The 25545-nt window shown below is 22.7% G+C and overlaps 6 protein-coding genes across 6 annotated transcripts; 3 read left to right on the top strand and 3 right to left on the bottom strand. All coding sequences in view use genetic code 6, as the record gives it.

The window, feature by feature from the left end:
* Positions 1 to 4: 4 nt before the first annotated feature.
* On the bottom strand, positions 5 to 957 carry TTHERM_00437640 (membrane-bound O-acyltransferase family MBOAT protein; the record flags this gene model as incomplete). Its single annotated transcript, XM_001017760.2, has 2 exons — positions 5 to 751; positions 811 to 957. The coding sequence occupies 2 exons, from the start codon at positions 955 to 957 to the stop codon at positions 5 to 7; spliced, it is 894 nt and encodes a 297-aa protein (XP_001017760.2).
* A 349-nt stretch (positions 958 to 1306) lies between these two features.
* Positions 1307 to 8345, top strand: TTHERM_00437650 (DNA polymerase type-B family protein). Its single transcript, XM_001017761.2, has 16 exons — positions 1307 to 1691; positions 1750 to 1819; positions 1869 to 2173; positions 2254 to 3046; positions 3108 to 3720; positions 3787 to 4188; positions 4255 to 4430; positions 4530 to 4607; positions 4664 to 5511; positions 5569 to 5743; positions 5792 to 6075; positions 6128 to 6288; positions 6350 to 6834; positions 6889 to 7634; positions 7686 to 7757; positions 7818 to 8345. Exons 3-16 carry the CDS (start codon positions 2147 to 2149, stop codon positions 8175 to 8177), a joined length of 5220 nt encoding a protein of 1739 aa, XP_001017761.2. The 5' UTR covers positions 1307 to 1691; positions 1750 to 1819; positions 1869 to 2146; the 3' UTR covers positions 8178 to 8345.
* An 868-nt stretch (positions 8346 to 9213) lies between these two features.
* On the top strand, positions 9214 to 12149 carry TTHERM_00437660 (transmembrane protein, putative; the record flags this gene model as incomplete). Its single annotated transcript, XM_001017762.2, has 2 exons — positions 9214 to 9649; positions 9757 to 12149. Exons 1-2 carry the CDS (start codon positions 9289 to 9291, stop codon positions 12147 to 12149), a joined length of 2754 nt encoding a protein of 917 aa, XP_001017762.2. The 5' UTR covers positions 9214 to 9288.
* Positions 12150 to 13796: 1647 nt separating this feature from the next.
* Positions 13797 to 15886, bottom strand: TTHERM_00437670 (DnaJ domain protein; the record flags this gene model as incomplete). The annotated part of the gene is made up of 5 exons (XM_001017763.2): positions 15719 to 15886; positions 15471 to 15665; positions 15055 to 15407; positions 14842 to 14904; positions 13797 to 14787 (listed from the first exon to the last, which is right to left on the bottom strand). The coding sequence occupies exons 1-5, from the start codon at positions 15806 to 15808 to the stop codon at positions 13797 to 13799; spliced, it is 1692 nt and encodes a 563-aa protein (XP_001017763.2). The 5' UTR covers positions 15809 to 15886.
* An 891-nt stretch (positions 15887 to 16777) lies between these two features.
* Positions 16778 to 18914, bottom strand: TTHERM_00437680 (alpha/beta superfamily hydrolase; the record flags this gene model as incomplete). The annotated part of the gene is made up of 3 exons (XM_001017764.2): positions 16778 to 17070; positions 17165 to 17570; positions 17868 to 18914. The coding sequence occupies 3 exons, from the start codon at positions 18912 to 18914 to the stop codon at positions 16778 to 16780; spliced, it is 1746 nt and encodes a 581-aa protein (XP_001017764.2).
* Positions 18915 to 20155: 1241 nt separating this feature from the next.
* TTHERM_00437690 (MFS transporter) lies at positions 20156 to 21855 on the top strand (the record flags this gene model as incomplete). Its single annotated transcript, XM_001017765.2, has 2 exons — positions 20156 to 20678; positions 20876 to 21855. 2 exons carry the CDS (start codon positions 20156 to 20158, stop codon positions 21853 to 21855), a joined length of 1503 nt encoding a protein of 500 aa, XP_001017765.2.
* Between the last annotated feature and the right edge of the window lie 3690 nt (positions 21856 to 25545).

Genomic DNA, 25545 nt, shown 5'->3' with positions numbered 1-25545 from the left:
ATCATCAACCAACCTGCATAATATCTTACTCTAATTTAATAATTGCTAAATTATAGTAAACAACTTTTGAGAGTAGATTTAGATCTCCATACTCTGGTGTGAGGACATGTTCAAGGGGGAATTTAGGAAGAACTCTAGCTGTTATAAAGAGGTAAACCATACCTATTCCTAGATTTTTAAAGGTATCTAAAATAGGGTGAGGAATGTTTGCATATCCATTCTTTAAGTTGATGAAATTGTCAAATTCATAGTAATCAAAAGTAGGACCAGCAATTGCACTGCCCAAAAAGTTAATATACGAAAAAAAGCTGAAAATATTAGGAAGCTTCTATATTCTACGCTCTTTTTAGTCCTCAGACAATTATTTTTCATCCTTGAAACCATCAGAATAACAAAATGCAAATGAGACAAGCTTACAGAAATTCATCATGAGTATGACAGAAACATCCATCCTCCAGCCACCGTAATCAGTAATTTGACGATAAATATGATGGACTGATAAGAAAGTAAGGCAGAATACAAAGACAACCTTTTATGAGTGTCTACCAAATATAGCACACAGAATATAAGTAACTAAAGTCATTACATGAGAGGATATTACATTACCACCGTACACAAGAAAACTTAAAATAAAACCCAATAGAGAACTATAAACATGTCTTAAAAGAGGAGATTTTATTTAGAATAGAATAAATCCTAATGGAATGATTCCTACAAAACATAGTAAAAGCTTAATCTAGTCAGAAGTAACCTAAAATTTTAAATAAATTTAATTTGATTCTACTTATTTGCTGGTTAAAAAAAAATTACATCATTATCAAATACTTCTTTAGCTATCTTTTCTAAAACCTGATTTATAGGAGCAACTACCTAATTGAAAGGTCCTATATGCTTGTTGTAAAACAGATCAAATTAAGAAAAAAGATCTGTTATCAAATCTTTTGAACCAACTGACATTTATTTTTCAGCTATTTATTTTGCTTTATATGCAAAAAAAAATTTAAATTATTTAATTTATTGTGGGTTAATAATTATAAGATTTCCTAAACATTCCAGTTTTTAATTTGCTTTTCTATTTATAAATTAAGTTAATAAATATCTTTCAATTAGTTTTTATTCTATTAACTAAAATAGTAATGCGCACTTTATTCATTTAACAATTAAAATTCTGATGCATTAAAATTAGTAAATAGTTCTGACAATTTTTTTAAAAATTTTAATAAAATAGAAACTTAAAAGGGTTTCTACAACTAAAATCTAGTTAAGAAATCTTTTGAAATCAATATCAATTATTCCTTTACAATTAATTCTTACTATTTAGCTTAGCAACATATTAAATTTTATTTCTAGATTTTAATAGATCAATTTACTTTTTTTAAATTTTTACTCACCGTTTAATGAAAGTGACAAATGTTGCTTCTCCTTTAAATGAAAACTTCTTAGATGAGCATTTAAAAAAGAAGGGATAGCTGTAAACTTTAAACATTATAGCATTTAGTCACGATTTCATTATGATTAAGCTACCTTAAGATAATGTAAGACTTTCATTTGGTAAAGAGTATTTCTATGAAGATTTTGAATTCTATAAGAACATAACAAACTATAAAGGATAAAAAGTTTAACAAGTTCCCATTATAAGATTGTTTGGGGCAAATAAATATGGATAAAAGTGCTGTTTAAATGTTCATAATGTAAATTTTATTGCAAATCAAACACTAAAACATTAATTTATTTGGTAATTTTCAATAGTATTTTCCTTACTTCTATGTGAAAGCTGATAGAATTTCACATATTTTTGAATCTAAAGGTTCCACTTGATGTATAATTTTTGATAATGCTAAAATCTATTTTATTTTTATATTACATAGATAGAGAAAAGTTAGATTCTTTTTTATATGAATTTTGCTCTAAAGTAGAAGAATGCTTCTAAAAGGTCTATTCTTAATCAAATGCTAAAAACTAACCAAATAAAGCCTAAAAGTATGCAGGATTTAAAAACTTATAATAAATAGTACACAAAGCTGAAATAGTATACAAAAAAGATTATTATGGATATCATGCTTACGATGAACCTTTTATCAAGATAATTTATTACAATCCAAGTCATGGGAAAAAGATACAAGAAATACTCATAGCAGGAGCAATTATGAATCTAAGATTCTAAATTTATGATGTAATAATAAATTAATTACTGAAAATTTTACTCATTAATCTATCTCATATAAATAATATTTAATTTTATTAATCTTAAAGGGTCACATCAGTTACTTTATGCATTTTTATAGTGATAACTACATTTATGGAATGAAAGAAGTGTATGCAATAAACTATAAATTTAGAAAAGATTTTAGTGAAAACAATGCTAATATTTTTCAAAAGCTTTCTCTTAATTAAATTGCTAAAGGATAAATGAAATAAAATCTTTACAATTATGAATTTGATCTCTTGGAAATATACGAAGAGTTTCCTGAATACTTTTCTAGGTAATAGAAATCTTCGACTTGTTATATAGAAGCAGATGTTGAAAGTAAAAATCTGATTAATTTTATTTATCACTGTGATAAAGATAAAGAAGATGATGAAAGCAGTGATGATGAAGCTAATTAAAGTTAAAAAAATAACTTTTAAATGCTTTCTTTAGATAAAAATCCTTTTCTTAAATACACTCATTTTGAAAGAGGGAAGGTTCTTAGTTTTGAAATAACTGTGCAAATCACAAAAGCCATTAAAGAATTGTGGTTGGAAGAAAATAGAAGAAGATAAATTTTTTAAATAAACTCCCCTAACACAATACGAATTTCTCTAGAAAATAACATTGAGGGATCATTAGAATTTAGGACAGGTAGATGTGATATATACAATTCTGTAAATCACATGAATGATGAAAAAGTTAGGAAATAGTTTAACCAACACATTTTACAGTATTTCTAAAAGTCGCAAACTAAATTGAAAGACCCTGATGAAATTTTCTTAAACTTGAATGTGATTTAGAATTTTTTCAAGCAAAAATAGAATTAAAAAAATGAAATTTATTCTAAAGTAGTTAGTAATATTAATGTTTATAATTCTATTTAATATTAAAAAGGCTGTTTTATATATATTAAAAGGTAGATTTGAAGATTACAAAACTAGGAAAAAAGGTATTTTGGAAATGCTCCTTTAGCAAAATGATGAAGAAGCCGAAGATAAATATCTTAAAAAGTAGCTTGATAAGCAATCAATAGACTTTGAGGTGTATATGGGTGATGGAGATGAAGATCCTGAAGTGTGCTTATCAGATAAAGAAGAGGAAGAAGAAAAAGAAATGATAGACCTAGAAGATATCTTAAAAGATAATTAGCTATTAAAATCTAGTACAGAGAATAAAAATGCTTTTGATGTGATATAATCAAATGCAATGAAAAAACCAAATCATGTTGCTTTCTGGAGAAATCGCTACAAAGTCGATAAAAATAATTTGAAGTAGAACGTTGATTCTATTTTTGATGTATGTAAATACTGTAACTAACCTGTTCATATTTGTCGATGCTAGGTTGAAATTAATAAATCACTTAAAGATAAACCATTTTTATTTCCTGAGGAAACTTTTTTTGAATAGCCTATAAACAGCAATTAGCTTTATTTTGAAACCTTTTAATTTACATATTCGAAGAAACCACCTCCTTTTGAAGCTATTGTCAAAAATTTTTAATAATCAAACTCATTCTTTGAGCATCAATAGTAAAATAATTATACCTATTTTTTTTTTCATTTATTTATTTAAATAGTTTAATTAAATTTCAAAAGCCCTTATTACGAAAATATGGTTGATTTATTTGATCACTATCAAATGAAAAATAAAAATGTAGTCAACAAGCTATAATAAGCTCAAATCTTAAGTCATGGATTGATAAAAGCTCCTATAAATAAACTATATGCATGTGATATTAAAAATGAATTAAAATTACCTAAATTTTTCAGGATATATTTAACTGATGACTATGAATCGTTTAAAATATCAATGTATGATAATAAATAAACGTTCAAATATCAATAGCAACCACCTTCATATTAATAAATCTTAAAAGATTTTTAGAATTAAACTCCTCAATAACCTAGTCGACTTACTGATGAGTTTAACATTATTTCACCATTCAAAGATAAATCTCCAATAAAAACTAGAAATTCTTTAAATCAAAAATCACCAATGTAAATTTATAAAAAAGTATTCAAAGAAAATTTAAATTTCTTTTGATTTAAATAATTTTAAATAAGTTAAAACAAATTTGTCGGAGATATAACACTAATGCTCGTAGAAATATTTGCAAGAAGTTCACCTCACAAACTGCCTAATCCTGCCACTGATTCAGTTGATGCCTTATTTTTTAGTATTTACAATGGAAAATTCGATGTTTCTCCTCGATACTTTAACAGTGAAGAATAAAAAGCAAGTAAATCATTAATAATGTTTATGTTTAAAAAAGAAAATTATTTTTAATTAAGTTAGAATTTATCTTTTTTAACTATTTTTTATTTGTAAAACATATTAGTTCAAGGAATGATAATAGTAGATCCTATAAATTTTAGCTATTTGTAAGAGAATGAAGTTAACTTCAAAGCATTTTATTGTAAAATACAAATACTATTAGAACAGAAATATTAACTATTTTTATTAAATATATAGAAACAAACGAAAATATCAGTGAAATTATAGTTGTAGAAAACGAAGAAGACTTAATTTAGGTATTTATAATTATTACCTAAAAAATAGATCCAGATATATTTGGTGGATGGGATATGGAAAAGAGTTCTTTAAATTATTTAGGCTAAAGATGCTAAATACTTGGTATTTAACTATTCGAATTATTAAGTAGATGCCCTTCAAATATCAATAAATTAATTTAAGTATTACAATTTAATTCTTTTCAAACTTAGAATGATGAATTTTCTGTTTTTTCAAATGATACTCTAAACTTTAATTCTTCATTGTCTAGCTTCAGTCAACTTAATTAAAGTTTTTAGAGTGATTCTTTACCTGATTAATCTCCTATACCAAATGAAGGTTAGTAAGTAGACAGTAAATAAAAAGGAAGATTAAGAATAAACAGCTTAGATTTATATTAAAGTACTAGCATAAGCTCATCTATTTCTATAAAACCTTCTAAAATGAAAAGAACACTTTCTGCTGATAGTTAAGTTTTAGTTTCTATCCCTGAATTAAATCAAGAGCATTAAGTTAAATTTTTTGCTGCTGAAAATGAAGAAACTGAAGAAGATCCTTAAAAAGAAATTTTAACAAGCTAAAATTCAAATTCCTTAAGCTCTTCAATTTCAAAACACATTTAATCAAAGTAAAAAAATAAAGTTTTTGAAATGGATTTATCTTCACCTTCATTCCATTCTTCAAATAAATCTTAAAATTAGCATTTTTCATAAAAATCATAATTTTCATAGTAGGGAATGCTCTACTAAGGTACTCAATATAGCTTTATCCAAACATCACACTCTAAAAAGAAGGAATTTGATTTAAATGTATTTTTTTATTTAAATTTAAAAAATAAATAAAATATTTAATTATAATAAAAAAAGTCACAGAAAAAGTTTGATGTAAATTTAAAAGAAGATTCTAAAATGAGCAAAAAAACTTAATCTAATCAGAGTTCAATAAAACAACAAAATGATCCTTAATCTGCTTAATAAAAAGAAAATATCAAAGAATTACGAAGAGGTTAACTTTACCATAATTTAAATTTAAAAATAAGAGGTAAATAATTGTTTTGATAAAATTTAAATAATTCTCATAATTATTTAGGAAGAATCATTTGGAATATTTGGAGATTATGTAGAGATAAATTAAAATTAACTAATTTTGATGCAGAAAATGTGTATTACGAATTATTTTAAATAAGAAATCCAGTTTATAGCAACTGGACACTTACTAAATGGTTTAATAGTGAATCAGCTAAACATAAGACCCTAGTATTTGACTACTACTTTAATAAATTAAAAATTAATCAAATAGTCCTAGATAAACTTGATATAATATAAAGAACTACATCTTCTGCTCGCCTTTATGGATGCGATTTCGAGAGCATTGTAAATTAAATAAATAAAAATAAATTTAAACTCAATTAATGTATATTTTAAGATAACAAGAGGATCTTAATTTAGGGTAGAAGGTGTTTTAGTTAGAGTAACTAAATAATACGGATATTTGATGCTTTCTGCAAGTAGAATGCAAGTTGCTTCTTAAAAAATACTTGAGTGTATGCCTTTGGTCATGGAGCCTCCGAAAATGCTTTTTGTTGAGTAAAAACTTTATTTTTTTTTAGTTTTAAATTGCTTAGCTTAATAATTTTTAATTATGTAGTCCTGTTATTGTTATGGATTTTCAATCTCTTTACCCTTCAGTAATGATTGCTTATAATTATTGTTATTCTACCTGTTTGGGAAATATTAATGAACAGTTTAATAATGGAGGAAGCGGAAGACTCGGTGTTAACTAAGATGCACACTTAAAATTTGAATAATTATTTGGAAAAGATAGAAAATTTAATCCTAAAGATATGGATCAATACCATCAAGACATATTTATAGCCCCAAATAAAGTAGCTTATGTTAGAAAAACTATAAGGGAAGGAATTCTACCATAAATATTGCACGAATTCCTACTCACAAGAATTATGATTAAAAAATCAGCTGGATTTTATAAGGACGATAAATATTTAAGCAAATTACTTGATGCTTAATAGTAGTCTATAAAACTTTTTATGTGCGTTGTTTATGGATATACTGGAGCATCTTTTTCAGGTAGAATGCCTTCTGTAGATATAGCAGATTCTATTGTTGAGACAGGTATATTTTTAATTTATCAAAAATCACTTTAAATTTTGCTTCAAATTAAAATAGGAAGATATCTTTTAAACCAAGTGTGCGAATACATTAATAGCAATAAAGACTGGTATGCAAAAGTTGTATATGGTGATACAGACTCAGTATTTGTTTTACTTAAAGGTAGAAGTGTGGAAGAAGCCTTTAGGATAGGTAAAGAGATAGCAGAATCGATTACAAAGTAATATCCTTATCCGATAGAACTAAAATTTGAAAAAGTATTTAGAGAATTAATTTTAGTTTCAAAAAAGAGATATGTTGGATATAAAATGGAAAAAATTACTGATAAGCCTGAATTTTTGGCAAAAGGCATTGAAATAGTAAGAAGAGATGGTTGTGATGCAGTTGTTAAATTAATGAAAAAAAGTTTAAACATTCTTTTTGAAACAAAAAATTTATCCAAATTAAAAAATTACTTGAATAAACAATGGGCAAAGATACTTCATGGTCATGTTAATTTTAAAGATTTTTGTATTGCAAAAGAAGTTAAGTTAGGAAAATACAAAGAAGATAGAGTACCTGCACATGGTATAGTAGGATTAAAAATAACGGAATAAGATTAATTAGCAAAACCTAAGTATGGAGAAAGAGTTAAATATCTGGTAGTACAAGGTGAGCAAAAAAGTAAAGTAAAAGACTTGGTTGTATCAGTTCCAGAGTTTTTCAATAAATTTAATCATCAAATGAATAGCTTGTATTACATAAACAGATAAATTAATTCATCCATAGGAAGATTGTTTTCAACTTTTGATGTGGATATAAAGGTATTTCTTTTTTCAAAAAAAGTAGCTTGATATAATTAATTTTAAAAAAAGGATTGGTTTTTCAATATGCCAAAAGGCAAGATTAAAGTGAATTTCCTAAAAAATCATTAATTTATTCAACAAGTAACATTAATAAAATTTTTTAAATAAATTATAATAAATATTTATTTATTTTTTAATTAGAGATAAAGCAAGACCTAAGATTTAAGAAGTCAGTTGCATATAGAAAACTACTATCGATTAGAAGTATGCATAATTTGTTATGAAAGATGCTCTGAAGATATTTGTAATTCATGTCTTTCTGATATACCTACTCTTTCATACTTACTTAGTCATAAATAGCAAATAATACATTCATAGTATTAAGAAATTGAAAGAAAGTGCAAAAACTGTAGTTCATTAGAAAATAAAGAAATTGAAGAAGTTCCTTGTGTTGAGTATAATTGTCCATATTTATATGCAAAAAAATATTCTAAAGATAATCTTGACTACCTCAGCAAGATTATTTCTAAATATTTAAACATAATCAACGAATCATTTTGAATCAAACTTACTTTTAAAATATTAAAAATCTAATAATTATGTTCATTAGAATAATTTATTAATTAAATTATTTGCTGAAAAAGTTAAGAAAGTCTTAATAAAATACATTTATAATTAAAAAATTAGTAAAAAATATTTAAATTTAAAACACAAAAAACTTATTTCCAATTCCTAAATTATTATTGAATTTATTTGGAATAAAATATTTGCTACAATTTAAATTACAATTTTTTATTTACCGCTTTTTTATTTAAATACTAACTTAGATCTTTTTTTCTTTACATTAATATTATTACTTTTTTTTAAAGAGGAGCTTATAATTTTTAAAATAATGAAATTATTGGTAGATTATAACCAATAAATGTGATTAATTTTTATCAAACAAGATATATTTACATAGTTTCACTTAATTTATTTTTATACCAACTAAAATTTAAGAAGAAATTTGAAATTAAAAATGAAGAAAAACAAACAAATAATTTATTATTAGATATTTTTATTTTTTTAAATATGAAATCGTAAAATTAGACCAGCTTAATTAGAAATGTTATTTTATAAAAAGCAAAATGCTATTTATTCCTTTAAAAAACTATCTAATTAAAAAAAATTAATCTTATTGAAATAAATAAAGCTTATTGATTGGTTATTTTAACTTTTAAATAAATAAAAAAGAAAGTCTGTCAATAAATACAATTTCTTTCGTTTTTTATAATATTTTTTAATAATAAATTACTTTAAAAAATTATAAAAATAAAATTTCTGTATTTTATTAATTAATTACTCTTTAATTTTAAAAAAGGAGATTTTATTTTTCTTGAAAACATTAATTATAAGAAAAAGTAAAAAAATAGCATTTAATTTTGTGCGTTAGTTAAGATTTTTAAAAAATACAAGTTGAAGTATTTTTCTAAAAATTAATTTATAAATAACTTAAGCCATAAATTTCTGGTAAATATATTAAAAATTAGTTTTTTAGGAAGTGATATAGCTTAGTCTTAAAAAAAATAATCTTTGTCAATTAGTAAAAATTAGAAATCAAAACAAAATTTTACATAAATATAAAAAATAATTGTTTATTTAATAAAAAAAAGTAAAGACACTAAATAAATAAATGAATAAATATACTTTATAGTTTGTAAACAAATCTTTGGAAGAATAATATTTTAATAAAGTTGCTTTTCCTTTTTATAATACCATATTCTCAGCTTGGTGCAAAGTGTTACTACTGATTTCTCTACCTTGTTCTCTATTTACTTATTTTACTGGAAATTTATAATATTTGGGATTCATTTGGTGTATAGTTACATCATCTTCAAGCTTGTTGATAGTAAGATATTATAAAAACTCATTCAATATAGTAACAGCAGTATACAATGCGGGGTTTGTTGTCCTAAATATAGGTTTTATATTGATTACCAACAAAAATATAGGAGCATAAGGCTAACAAAACAACATGATGTTTATATTCGCAGGTAGAATTATTAATCAAATATAATATGCTTTTTTTGTTATTATTTCATGCCTAATTCTTTATAATGAAAACTCAAAAATTAAATTGATTTAATAATATAAACTAAAGGTTCGCAATACATGTTCCACTTTATTTTATCGATTGGAAGTAATTTTTTGCTCACATCTGCAGTAATATTTTTTCAAAATTTCTCCTACTCAGCCGTATTTTTTCCAGGATAGCTAAATTCTTTCCATGGGCTATTATTCTTTTCGATGTGCTTTTTAATATGGATGAAATATACAAATGAAAAGTACTAGAGAGAGGTTTTTATTCTACAGGAAAATGAGAAAGAGTGGAGTTAATTTGTACGCGATGTATTACCTTCAAGTGTTATAATGGTTAAATATGATACTGCTAATGACTAAATTTAAAATAAACTTGTAAACAGGGTAGCCTAAACAGACTATGATATCAAAGATGACCAAAGCTTGACTTAGTTTTTAAGAAATACTACAATTTAGAAAGACAGTCTAAATAATAATTAAAGTACTACTTCTGTAACTAGAATAAGTGTATTGAAAAATTCTAATCAAACAAAGAATAAAAGATTTTCTTTCTAAAATGGATTTTCAGATACTTTGGAGAGATTCATTTACTATCGCTTTAAGACTATGATTTAAAAAAGTACAATTTTGAAATCAAATAATAGGTCTCAAACACCAACAACGAAATTATTTAACATAAGTGAAGAAAACTCGTAATAAATTGATCAATCTAATACGTTGTAACCAAATGATCTTAAATAAGCTAAAGATTCTTGCAATTTAACTGGAGTGAATTTTACATGTAGTAGGTAAAAAGATTATTCACCCACAGATTAATCAAATAATAATAAAGAAAATGATGGCTTAAATTTTTAAAAACTTAATAAAAGATAATCTTTTTTTAATAAATCCCCAAATTCCAAATCCAATAAGGAAAAAAAGGAAATTAAATAAAAATAACAAGAGAAAGAAGAAGAAGATTAATAAAAAAAAGAAAAATACAATGTTGAAGAATTTAAAGCCTTTATTATGAAAAATAATGTAAAGTAAGAGGTATTAGTCAAAATCGTATTTTATTATACTAGTTAGCCAGTATGCTCAATAAGTATTGACGAAGGTTTAAAATAATAAGTAGTAAATATTAGTAGGTAATCTAAGATTAAAGAAAATCTATACTTAGAGCATTTCCTCAGAATTGCTCAAAAGTTCTAATCAGTTATTTCATGTAAAAATCCTGTACTTTTTTAAGCATTCAGTTTTCTGCACTTAAATCATTTAAGAAATCTATAAGATCTAATATCGCTTAAATAAGACCTTAAGCTGAAAGCGAAATACATTCCATTTTAGTTTAACAATCTTCTCAAATACATTTCCTCTATTTTTTCACCTATTTTTAGCTCTGAAGGTATTTAATTTTCCATATTAATTGGCTAGTAAAAAAATAAATAAAATGAATGTTTATCACCAAATTAATAAGATTTTTTGTAGTTCCCTTCAGACATTATCTCAGGCAAATTAAATCTTTTTTCATGTTCGAATATAAATGAAAAGCAAAATAACAGCGAGCTCCCTAAAAAATCTTTGATTTTATCAGAAAATTAAAATCCTATCACAAATGATAGTGGATACAACAAATTTGAAGATTTCAAGGGTGTTATTGAAACTTATAATGACTAGTAAAGAATAAACTAAGTCATTATCAATTTATTAGAGAACGCTTTAGAGTTTTTAAAAAAATCAAAACCAACCCAAAAATATGTACAGCTTAAAATTGATTTAATATAGGGAAGTGATGAATAATCAAATCTTATTTAAATCAAAGTGATCAACAGCACAGAGCTAAATTACTCCAAGCAAGAACTTTTCCTTGTCAAAGATTCCCTTAGAGTTGAAAGAGACTTAAATAACCCAAATTACTTATGGCAGTCTTAAACCTCATTAAAGCCAACCTAACTTGGTTTAAAAGTAAACTAAAAGATACTTGATAAAACATCGCCATATAATTATATGGACATTAATTGTTATGAAGAATAGGTCGAATTTTCATTTTTTATATATCAGAACAGCAGTATTCTATTATAAAAAACCTAATTTACAAACAAAATATTTGATCAAATAAGAAACAACTAAATTGAGTAAAGCTACATGCCATCTTCTAATAATTTTAATCCTCAGTTATAGTAATATTAGGATGCTGACTAGTCCACTATCGCTTGTGTTATGGAGTAAAAAATGTAATAACAAGTCTCATCTGTAGTTTAAATTCTACAATAATCAGTATAGCAAGATTAAAACCCAAACAGCAATATATATGATGAATCATCTTAAAACAACTTTTAGTAACATTTTTCTCATTTAGATTGTTCTCAAGAATAAAATAGTTAAATCAGTAATATAGTTTTAAAATTTCAACCTAAACAAATGCTTGATTTAAATAAAAAGTAATAAGCCAAAAAAATAGGTTAAAATGAATGAAAAGTACAAATTATCATGATAATATGATAATGATTAAAATAATAATATTAACCATATAATATCTTTATTTTATAGCTATTTTGTTATAATATAATACTATTTTATTACAATCTATATTTTGTATGTTAAATATAATTTTTATTCATCTTTTAATCTACATCTAAATAAAATTTTATCTCAATACTCATCAAATTTTTTTATTTTATTTATTTATTTATAATTTCCCACAATACTTTAAATCAAATTTCATATATTTCTCTTAATTCACTAAAACGAATTCTTATACTTTTAGTGATGTAAATAGCAAAAAATTTGTAGGAATAGTAAATAAATTCTAAATTAATTTATTCTTAATTTCATAAAAATTTGTCAAAATAAAATTAACTGTAAGATAAAAAAAAGTAAAGTAAAAAAAATGAATTAAATTTTGTAAGAATATAAAAATAAAAAAATGATTTTTTCATCTTAAAATGTTTTTATTTTTAATAATTTACCACTTCAAAAGAAGTATAAAAATTCAATAATAATCAATGTCTTTTGATTAAATTTTATTACTATTTAAATGGAAAGGTTGTAATGAAACTAATTTACCTTTTTTCCTTTTTAAATTCATAAAAAAATATTTTATTTAATAAAAATTAACTGCTAGGTTTTTATTTTCCAAAAAGAAACATATTAAATAGTCAAATATATACTTAAAGTTAGTAAGTTTTAATAGTAAAATATTCTAATTAATCTATTTTATTTTTCTTTCTGTTAAAGCTCAACAAAAGAAGTGTTATATAATTTTATATTTAATTTCAATATTTGTCTTATAAATTAAATTTTTGCTTAACAAAGATAAACAAACACAAAAAAATTGAAGGGTATTTACTTAGAATCTATTAGCATTTGTAAATTAAAGTCCAATTATTTTATTCTTGTTTACATTCAAAGATAGAAATTTTATTTTATGAAAATATACATTATTCATTATTCATTTTTCAAAAATAAAAAAATAAAAAAATAAAAATTTGAAAAAATAAAAAATATATTTCTACTTAAAAAAATCAAATAAAAATTTTCTTTTTATTCTAATTTATTTTTACAATTAACAATGGAAGAATTTTTATCTTTAATTACAATATTTGTATTTTAAATTAAATCTTTAGTTATTAATAAGAAACATAAAAAGCAAAAACGATAAAACTACTTAAAAAATTAAATTAAAATATTCTAATTTATCTAATTTATTTTTTTTCTTCTATTATATTTAAATAAAAAATTTTTTATTTTTAATTACATTACTTGTATTTTAAACAAAATTTTTAGTTATTAAAAAGAAACATAAAAAGCCAAAAACACTAAAGAATATTTACTTACGATTGATTATTATTTTTAAAATATGGTGTAATTATTTGATTTATTTTATTCACTTTTTATATTCATACCAGAAATATATAACTGAAACCAACATATGTTGAGTTGTATAAATAAATTTTTAATTAAAGATTAAATTTCGAAGTTAAAGGTGTTCACTGAAATATTCTTAAATGAAAAATATACTAATAATTACAGTTTAATAATTATATTTATTAAATTATGTTTTTTTCTCAAACCATATTTCTTAAATTATAGACACACATAGAACATAATTAGTAATTTCAATCAAGGTTAAGGTACTGATTGAGTTTAATCTAGATTTTCAGATATTACATTTTAGCTTTCATTTTAATGAATTAATTGTTCAATTTAAATATCTTGTTTCTATTCAATCCTTTCGTTTACTGTTTCTTATTGATAATTTTAAGATAATTCTTGTTATTAAGAACTTTCAGTGCTGATTAAACTTTCTTACTAGACTAATTTAATATTTTGATCATTTTCACTTTATTTTTTGCTTTTCTTCTTGGATCCGAAAACCTAAAATTAATCAGGATTTAATTACTAAATTGTATCTATTTATGCTTAATTTAGCTATGCTTTTTCTTATATTTGGGTATCTAATGCTTATTAAGCCTACTCATTCAATGTGTTTAATTATTTATCTTTTTTCTCATTGCTTTGCTTATCTTCCTATGTTTTCTTTTTCTAAAATCTATCTGCATAATTGAAGTTAGAATACAAATTAGGGTTAGCACTTTTTTCATACATTACCTATGATGAAGCGTTTCTGTATGTTTGAGGTTTTGCCTTCTTTACTTGCTATTCTTTCTTTTCCTTTTCAGCTTATTCCCATTCAGCTTTTTCTATAACCTACTCTAGGATCGATTGCTTTCTCTCTTGGTGTAATTTTTCAAGTTTTGCTTCAAAATCTTCTTCTTCAAGAATATCATCAGCAAACTTATCTTCAACTCCTAAATCGGAAGCCTTTTTTTTCTTTTTTTAATTTTCCTTTTTAATGTCATAATCTATTGATTTTGCAATGCTTCTGTATTCTTCAACAGAGGCTTTAGCTTTTGGTGGAAGTAAGTATTTACCAGTTGCATCAAGTTCTTCTAATTTAACTAGAGTTAATCCTTGAATATCTTCTTCACTTAAGACAATACGACCTCTAGGTTAGCCATACTCAAAGTCTTCATCACCAGTATAGTTTTTCTATTTTTATTCTACAGTTGTCAAGAAAAACCATCTTAACACAAGAAGAAGCATAATACCTCTTTATCATTAATAATTTATAAAATTCTACTCTTTTTAAAATAAATTTACTTACGTCAATACCCATAACTCTGGTGCATCTTTCATATTTTCAAAAAAACCTTCTCTTACCATATTTCTATTATTTTCAAATATATTTATTAGCTTTTATTACATGTATTAGGTAAATTCATTTCTTTTTTGGATATATCAAAAAGGAATTCCCTTTTGACAATCTAGAATTATAAATCTTTCTTTCTTTCTCAAAAGAATAAAAAAGAAAAATTACCCTCTATCAAAATCTCTAGTTTAGAATCCTTGATAATCTTTATATGTTTTATATTTTTAATCATCCTAAGCACTTTGCTATTTCGATCTTGTATATGGATTATAGGGTTCATATTCTTCGTATTATTATTATTACTATTGTTAGTATTGTTGATGATATCTTTTTTGATGGTCTTTAAAAGATTAATATTGCTGATATGTGTATTAATTTGATTAGGAAGACTAATACTAATTGTATTGACGTTTATTCTATTCTTATTGCTGCTTATATAGGTTCCTATCTGAATCATATTTAATTCTTTTACCTTCATCTCCTACAATATTATAAGCCTCAGAGATTTCTTTAAATTTCTCCTAATTACATATTTAAAATTTTATTAATTATTTATTTATCTCTTTCTTTAAATATATGATTACATCATCTCCTTTGCTGTCTCCAGAATCTGGATGGTAAAGCTTAGCAAGCTTGTAAAATTATTTTTTTATTTAGTCCTAAGTAGCATTTTCTGGTACATCTAAAATTTTATAATAATCTTTCATTTTTGCTGTTGAGTAGAAGAAATGTATGTGACTATTCTTCAAAAGCGGATAACCACAACCTTGTTTTATTTACTAAAATATCTAAATATTCAACAATCTAAATCAATAGCTAGCTATAAAATTACCATTAGCTTTTATAAGTATCCTTCATTTTATAATAAGGATAGTTGTGAATATTTTTTAAATTTTAAAAAATTCCTAGCTATGTGAAACATTTCTTTCTATTTATTTATTTGTTTGTTTTTTTATACTTGCTTGTAAAAAAATCTATAAAAGCTAAGTTAACACTTTTTATTATTTATTTTTTTATTTATTTGAAATATCTATTAATAATTTTTTGGAAATTAATTTAATAGAATTCTAATAGAATTTAGAGAGGCAGAGTAAGAAACACTTCTAGAAACTGCTTTTTCATTAAATTTAAATTAAAACCTAAGATAATAATAATAAATTCAATAGAAAATTAAAAAAACAGCAAAATATTTTTAATCTATTAAAAAAATAAATACTGTCAGTTTCTAAATTAACATGAATTCCAAATTAAGGTGATCTTATATTTGAGGTAATAAAAATTATGAGATATTTTTATTTAGAATATATTATTTAGAAGAATTATTTTTAAATATATTATAGTTTATTGTAAATTTCAAATATTTTATAAATGTTTTTAACAAAACTTCTACTATTTTAAAGAGAAATTGATTAATATTGTGAAATAAATATATGTTATTAGCTTAGAGTGAAGTCATCAAATAATTGATAAAAAAAGATATGAAATATTATGAGAAAAAAAAGGACATAGTAATTGCATAATGATTATGCTATATTTATTTAAAACTTTTATCTTAATTTAATTTAAAATATAAGTTTATTAATTTTGAAAGCAGCAAGATTGAAATAAATTTATTTGTTACAAATATACATTTGAAAAATAGATAGATTTATTTATTTATTTACATTAATTTGTTTTTTATTGTTTTTTGACTTGAATATTTAAAATCTAAAGTTAAGATTAAATAAAAATTTAATTATAAAAAGGCATTTAATTAAAATTTTTCCAATCAATTTAAATTAAACTAATTTCAATTCTATTTTAATTCAAATTTTGATTAATTTATTTGATGATTTATTTATTTGTTAGTTGATTTTTTTAATTTTTAATTGTGATTTTATCATTGATTAAATCACTGAAAACTTGATCTCAGTTTTTAGCTATATATTTTTTAAGGTTCAAATTGATTCAAAGAACGAGAGCTTTAAGGGTCATTTTGATGATCTATAATCTTATTTTAACTTTTAGGATTAGTAAACAAAAAGCGAGGAATACTAAAATTATATCTAGGAGAGTAATTAAATAGATTAAATTTATTTTTTAAAAGAAACTCGATTAATGGTTTAGAAAAATCTTCATAGAAATCAAATTCAACATGAGTCATTTCTTTTGGGATGCTAATTTAACAAATTCCACCACAATTTTCTATATTAAATTTAAAATTTAATATTAATTTTATATGGAAAAAAATTTTTTGAAAAAAAATTAGTAGAATATTATTAATTAATTTAATTAATACAAAAAAGATTTAGAGAATGATTGTATGAAATGAGTTTATCTATAAGCCCATGGACTAAGAAAGTGGGACAGGTAACATTTTTTATATTTTCTAGATTATTAAAGCGATCTTTAAGTGCAAGAGATAAAAATTTGCCCACTAAATCTGAAGCAACTTATCTGAGGCTAGTAAATGCACTCATTAGCACTAAAGCTCCAGGATTTCTATGTGCCGCAACATGAGTAGCAGGCCCTGACCCAATAGATCTTCCAAACACTATAATTTTCTTTTCATCTATATGCAAAACATTTGTCAAATAGTCATAGAGATACTCAGCATCTTTGAGGATTAGTTCAGATTTATCGGCAGAAGTATCATACTCCTCATAAATACCGTATCCAGGATACTCCATTGCAATAACATTTATCTAATAATAAATTTTAATTTTAAATATTTTTAATTTATGATTTGTAAATATTTTTTGCTTCTTATTGAAGGAATAAAACCAAATAGATTTTAATTAAAAAAATATGAACAAATATTAAAATCTTTCATCAATATAAGGAAAAATATTTATGTATGATTGATTGATTCTAATTCAGTAAGTTTTAGTAAATAAAAATATTAAAAAGTAAACCAAAAACAAATTCTTCTAATAATGGTTTAAAATATTTGATAATTTAATTTTGTAATTCATTAAGAAGAGATAGATATTTATATATACCTCCAAATTATTCTTCATGTGGGAAAGAAGATCATAAGAAAGATTAATGTCCTCGCCGTTTCCATGAAAGTATAGAAGATAATTAGGTGAGTGGTTACCCGAATTCAAATACAAGCAAGGGAGATATTTACATGTTTACTGTTTCTATGAATTAGTTGTAGGACTATTACAAGTTGTTTTTGAAAACATAGTTTAAGCTTTTTTAAAATTTTAATTTTGATTTTATTTTGGATGACATTAATTGTTGGCATCATTTTTTTATTGAAGAATTGAATTTTTAGATGATCCAGAATCAATTTATTTTTCATTCATTTGTAAATTCTACTGTTATTGATTTTTTGAAAAACTGTATTAAGTGATTGAATCTGGTTTGATATTGCACTGGATATTAGAGTACATTTCATCAAATTCATTACAATCTTTCTACATAAAATCCTCATCATCTTCCTCCTTTAATTCTAAATCACAAGAATTCAATTCATGACAACTTTTATTACTATCTTCGTATATTTATGTATTCTTTTTTTCATTAGCTAGTACTGCTGTTTTTTACATGATTTATATATAGTCCTTATCTTTCTTTACATTATCCACTTTTTAAATCAGGATATTATTGCTTTAGGCTTAAGCTAAATTTTATGGGTAGTTCTCTAAATTTGTATTTGTTGCTTGATTTGAATTATATTTAGACTATCGCTGTGAAGAAGTTGAGTAAAAAATCCTATGAGAAGATTCTTCGTTGTAAAAAGCATCTTCAAAGTTGAAAGATTGATTGTTGGAATAATAATTTGCTTACTTAGATAATTTTTTTTTATAATTAATTGGTTTCGTATGAGATCCAAAGTTTTTATTTCTAGTAGCTGAAAATTCTTATTCTTTTTCAGGGCTTTAACTATCAGAGCTAGTTGAAGGATTATTTTATGATAACCCTCTTTGCAGAATATTCTCTTTATCTTCATATTTTGGTATAAATATCAGTTAACCGTTGATTATATCTTCTGAGTAAGAACACTTAGGAGCAGGAAAAACAATAAAATTCAAATCCATTCTAAAAGCGTTTTGTATACAATTTATGTGCTAATTATTAATATTATAAGCAATCTTTCAACTGATGAAAAGTAAAATATAGAATATTTATCAGTGCTTTGCTAGCTATTACGGAAATTTGTAAAAATACCTAATATACTTCTATTTAATTATTTAATTCTATTTGTCTTTGAATAATATCTAAAAATATATTTTTCTTTTAACTTCTTATTATTTAAATTTTTGTTAGTTAACTTAGTTCTAATTTTTGCATCTATTAATTATCAGCTCAAATTTTTCTATCTTTGATTACCATCTAAAATAATAAATACAACAAAAAATTAATCGTCAGCACCATGATTTAAAATGCACCAAAATAAATCTTTCATTTTCAGTAAAAATAAAAACAAATTTACTATTAAAATTAATTGATTTACTTATTTATCATACAATTACTCCACATTTTTTTACTTACTTACATAACATTACAAATAATTTATTAACTAAACAATTTTAAAATGCAAAAAAGACATCATTTTTATCTCAAAAATACCTAAGCAAGCTTAATCATTTTGCTAAATTGTTCAACAAAGAATGAAAAAAGATTAAAGTGAGATTATGTAATATATTTTTAGCGGAAATATTATTCTGGATAATTAAACTACAGAATTTGAATTTTTAGTTTTCTTTAAAACAATTAAATTTATTAATAAATTTTGTTTAAATTAATAAAAGCCTCACATAAATAACCTAAATTAAAAACTGGTTAGTATAAAATATTTACTTATCTGTTAGAAATATTAATTAAAGATAAGTAAAAGTATTTAAATTTTATTGAATCTGATAAGTGTTTAGATATTTTAACAGCTTTATTTTCACTTCACTTTATCATATGAATAATTTTTAATTTAAATTAGATAATTTTATTTTTAAAAAAAGTTTTTTCTTGATTTAATTAAATATCTTAAATAATTATTTAATTGAATAAAATTTTAAAATAGCATTTTGATTTAGCAAAACTCTTTAGCAAATTATATATTAATATATTATTAAATAAATTTTTTTTTTTTCAATTATTTTAAATGAAATAATTTTTATTAATTTCATTAAGATAATTATGAAAATAATAATTTTAGATATTTTAATTTATTATGTAAACACATTAAAGTATTTAAAAAATTAGATAAAAAAGATAGTTTTGTTAGTAATCAACAATTTAAACATAAACTAGATTTAATTATTTTTAACTCTTAACCACAAAAATGGGAGAAAATTTTAAAAATTCACATGATAAGTTGCTTGTGGAATTAGATGATATGACAAGAATATCATCAAAATTTGTTGAAGAAGGCTTGCATTAAGTTGGAGACGATGGATTTTATTAAATGCGTCTTCTATTTATTTTTTTTGCTTAATGGATGGTTTCTGTATTCATATTCGTTGGACCAGTTTATTATTTTCCAGATCCAGAGTTCTAATGCTCAAATGGAGAATCCTGCACTGAAGACAGTGGAGGATGCAATGAATAAAAATTAATTTCCTCGCCTTATAATACTATTACCAGCGATTATAAATTATATTGTGATAATAGGAACCTTAGAAGTGTCTCATAAAGTGCCTTATTTTGGGGTCCTATTTTCGGTAACATTTTTTTTAGCTTTATCGCTGATTGGAAGGGTAGAAGGCTAAGCTTGATTGCAGCTTGGAGTCTTAACACATTGGGAATCTTAGGAATAACTTTTTCTTAAAATATTTACCAACTTATCTTGATGATCTTTATAACAGGTAACTATATTGTACATTCAAATAAATTGATTTATATTTAACTTTTCGAGTATGACTACTTCTAGTTGAAAAATTATTTTTATATTTTTTAATTCTTAGCTTAAATAACTTAAAATTACTTTGTAAATAAATTAAAATAATTGAATTTTATTCTACTTTAAATCAAAATTAATTATCAATTTAATATTTTTAATTAGGATTTAGTTTGGTACCTTGCAATAATTTAAATTTGATTATGGTCAATGAATAAAGTGGTGAAGCATTTCGTTAGAGAGGAACCACTCTATTACTAATGAGTTGGGCAGTTTTTGAAATATTTTTGGTTCCAATTGCAAAATACATTTATAATTGGCGTAATATATTTATATATTTTACACTTTTTCCTTCTTGTGTAATAGCTGTCCTTAACTACCTCTATATTTACGAGTCTCCAAGATTTCTGTTAACAAAAGAATTAAGAAATGAAATGTATTCAACTTTAAATAGAATTGCTAAAGTAAATAAAAGAGAAGCTATAACTGAGCAAGATTGCTTTATTAATCCATTAGAAAGCAGTAAAGCTTAGAAGATATATACTTATTTAGATCTGGTTAAGTATAAAAGCTTGAGGCTAATAACTATTGCTAGCTGTTTAGTAATGTTCTTTACACAAATGATTTATTATTCGACTTAGTATTCTTTAGGCTCTGTTGGGTCTAGTCTCTATATAAACACTTTAGTTGTTGGAGCTGGTGAAGCAATAGCTTATTTTTTATGCAACTAAGTGGCCCATAAATTATAGAGAAAGCTCTTTACTTTTATTTTTTACACTTCTAGCATATTCTTATGTTTATTATTTTTGTTTGTAAAATCTGACATAAATTAAACAATTCTAGCCTGTTTAGTGAGGATTTTTAATTGTGGCACTCTCTGCATTTTAGCTTTATTTGTTGAAGAATTATACCCAACTACAGTAAGGTCTTTAGGAGTTGGAGCCCAAATGTCTATAGGAGTGGCAGGTTCTTCTTTGGCTCCAATAGTAATTGACTTAGCTAAAAAATTGGGTATAAACCCTCTATTAGCAACCGGAATAATTTCTATTCCTGCTATATATACAATATCATTTTTTAAAGAAACAAAAGGAGAGCCATTATAAGATGATATTTTAGAATTTTAATAAGAAACTAAAGATTTTTGAATAAGTTAAAAAGATGGATGAAGTAGTATTTGAAACAACTTAAATACAAATTGTTAATGATAAAAACTTATAAATTTTATATTTACTATTTTATAAAATTAAATAAATTTAAGAAAATATAATAATTAACAAAATTTTATAAAAATCTATTCTTATGTCTATAAGTCAAATCTCTTCTATAATATATAGATTTTTTTAAATAATATTATTTATTATAACAAAATATATCAAGCATTATATTTGTCTTTAAGTATGAATAAATTAAATAAAAGATAAATTATTTGTTTGGATTTTTTTATTATTTTAATTTTAGAGTGAAATTAATAAGATTAGCAATAATAATAATTAGAAGAAAAAAACAGTGAATATTGATATAAATAATATAGACATCTTATATTAGTGATTATATCAAATCTTTTTATTATTTGTATTTCAAATTACATAAAAAAAATCTATTTTTTGTTAATGGATGAAGTAGATGAATTTTATCAGAGTAAATTAAAAAGTTTATTGATAAATTTTATAATATTTTTATTACTTGTTACTTTATTTAGATTAGTTCAAATTTGATTATTGAAATTGCCTAATTTTAAAAGAATAAATACGAACGAAATGTGTAGTAAATGTGCCTTAGCAAAATAAATCAATAATATTTGATTTTATGAAAATATATTTAGAAATATACTTCAAAGATAATCAAGATTACTTACTGACTTAACTTTGTTAATAAATAAACTTCAAATCCTTAAAAATATTTAAAAAATGCAAAATTATAAAATTAATAATATATTTTTACTTTGGTACAACGTTTTTAAGTGCATTTAGCTTTTCAAAACTTGAACACATCTTCAAAAATAATCACTTGAATTTATTGAGGTGAAATATTTTTTGCCCAATTTATTTTGGGAGTAAATTGAAATAATTGTTAACAAATAAATTTAATTGATTGTAAGATTTATAAGATAGACGGACTAAGAGAGCTTACAATTTTAAAGTTGTTTATAAGCAAAAAAAAAATAATGAATTAAATTTCTTTTTAAATTAATTATTCTTGAACATAATTTTTAATATATTATTAAATTTAGTTCTTACATTTTATATTAGTTTGTTAGTTAATTTTAAAAATATTTTTGCTTTTGTTTGATATTAATTCATATCATTGTAATTATTTCTACTTAATATCCTCATTTCAATTCTAAGCAAACTAAAGATTCTCAAACCTTCGAATGATTAATATTAATTTAAAAACTAACAAACATGTCTGTTTTAGAATAAACAAATGAATATATTTATCAAAACAACTAAATGGTGTAAAAAATTAATAATAAGTGTAATTAGTAAGATTTTTGAGAAACTAAATTTCGATTATTTTTTGTTTTGTCACTCTGTCAATCAGCAACAAATTTTAGTTTCTTTTCAAGTGTAGGATTTTGCTTAATTACTAACAATAAATTAGCGAAGTGATATTTAAAGATAATCTGATGAGAAAGGTAAATGAGCAGAAAGTAAATTAAGAAGCAGACAAATAGCAAAAACAAAGTAGAATAAAAACATAAGAACGTTTTTTTTATTAATTTTTATTAAATAAAGATATTTAAGGAAATAAACTGTCTAGTTAGAAAAACAATCATAGATTTAGACAAATATTTATTTGGCGAATTAACAGATTGTTATAATTAGCAAACTATCAAAATTTTCTCTAGATAAATAAATACCTTCATAGAAGGAAATATAATCATAAGCAAAATAAAAGAGGGTAAATGTAAATTAAGACAACCACTAACAGTATTATTTTCAGGTTTTATAATATTTTTCCCAAAGCTTAGATGCTAAATTTATAAATTATGATTGAATTTTATAGATTTATAATCAATCTTAGACTAGAACCATATAAATTTAATATTGATTACAGTTTATTTGATTTTAATTTAGAAATTTTAGAATTATAAATTTAATTGGGTAAGCAACTCAAAGTAAAATTTTAACTTTTTCTCATTTAAATATAACATTTGATTATTTTAAATAGAAAAAAACTTCCTGTTATGATTACATTCCTGATAGCGTCAATTTCTAAATTAGCTATTGGAATATATTGTGTAATTTATTTGATGATTGTAAACAACTATCAACTCAAATATATAAATAAATATTTCAAACATAGTTTACAACTTAAACAATACCACACCACCCTTTTACATTTTTTTAGAATTACTTTTATTTATTTTTATTGGCTATTTATTCCAATTATACATCTTAATTTTTATTTAATGGTAAATAAATAGATAAAAAATAGTTTTTATCACGTTTCTACTTTCTCTACATTTTATTATATTAAAGGCAAGTATAAAAGAATAAGAGTTATTAAAGAAAATTATTTTATTATTATTTTATTTATTATAAAAATGACTAACAAATCACCATAAAAAAATATGGAAACAATAAAACTATAAAAAAAATGAATTTAAATAGAAAGTGATTGATTAACTTTGTAAAGCAAAAAGAGAAGGTGTAAATCAATAATCTGATATTAAAAAAAGAGGAAAAAAGTAAACTATAGCCAAATTCAACAGAAATAATAACATCATAATGATAATAGTGTAATAAAAAAGATACAATCATCAGTATATACAGTAGTAATGCCAAATTTTTATTTAAAAATTTGTGAGCAATAATTAAAAGCAATATTTTTGAAATTTAAAAATATATTGAAAAAACTCATTATTTCTATTTCTAATTTCTTATTATTTACTTTGACAAATATATTAGCTTTTCTCTTTTAAAAAATGTAATTACATTTTTTTCAAAACAATTAGGAAAAAATTTATTAAAATTAACTATTACACTTGCTTAAAAATAAATAAAATTAATTTGGTCTTTAAAGTAGTTTTTTGACTATAATACTTTTGTCTAATAATATAATACTCATTAAATTTATTTTATTTTTCAAAATTATTGTATTTAGAGTAAACTATAAAAATAAATAAATAATTTTATTAAGCAACAAAATATGATAAATTCTTGGCTTAGTGATATTTTAAAAAATAAATTTTTAAACCCTTGTATAAAAACATTGGAATAATTGATTTAAAAAATACACTGAAAATATGATATGATATTATCGAAAACATTAAAATTATTGAAGTTATTTAAAAATAGAAAATTAATATAAATATATAAATAGATAGATAGGTAGAAATATAAATTTATTGATTTCGTTTTTATATTATTTTTTTGTCATAATTACATTTTTTAATTAATTTTAATTTATAAATTAAGTTCCTTCACTTTTCTTTGGTTTAGCTTTTCTTAAAATTATTTAAACATTTTTTTCATTCCAGAAGAAGCCCCCAAAAAAATGATGGTGTTTTGTTTGAATTTATATTTATAAATATATTTATTTATTATTAATAATTTTACTTTTGTTATTTTTGAAAATAATAATTGAATAATTTTATTTGATTTGTAATAGTTTTTTTTATTTACTAATTTATTTTGTGATTGAATTATTGATTGATTTTTTGATTATTTATCTATTTATTTTTTGATTAATTAATTGATTTACTTGTTGCTGTCAATCTTTTAATTCACAAATGTTAAAATTTATTTTTTAGGCAAAGCAAAGTTCAGATTGTTAAAACTGATTTGGCTTACTTTCAGTTTAGCCTTTACAATTAAAATTTATCAAATTAA

The sequence above is a fragment of the Tetrahymena thermophila genome (assembly GCF_000189635.1).
Source record: "Tetrahymena thermophila SB210 genomic scaffold scf_8254607, whole genome shotgun sequence".
Classification (NCBI taxonomy): domain Eukaryota; phylum Ciliophora; class Oligohymenophorea; order Hymenostomatida; family Tetrahymenidae; genus Tetrahymena; species Tetrahymena thermophila.
This window is presented reverse-complemented; position numbering and strand designations above follow the sequence as displayed.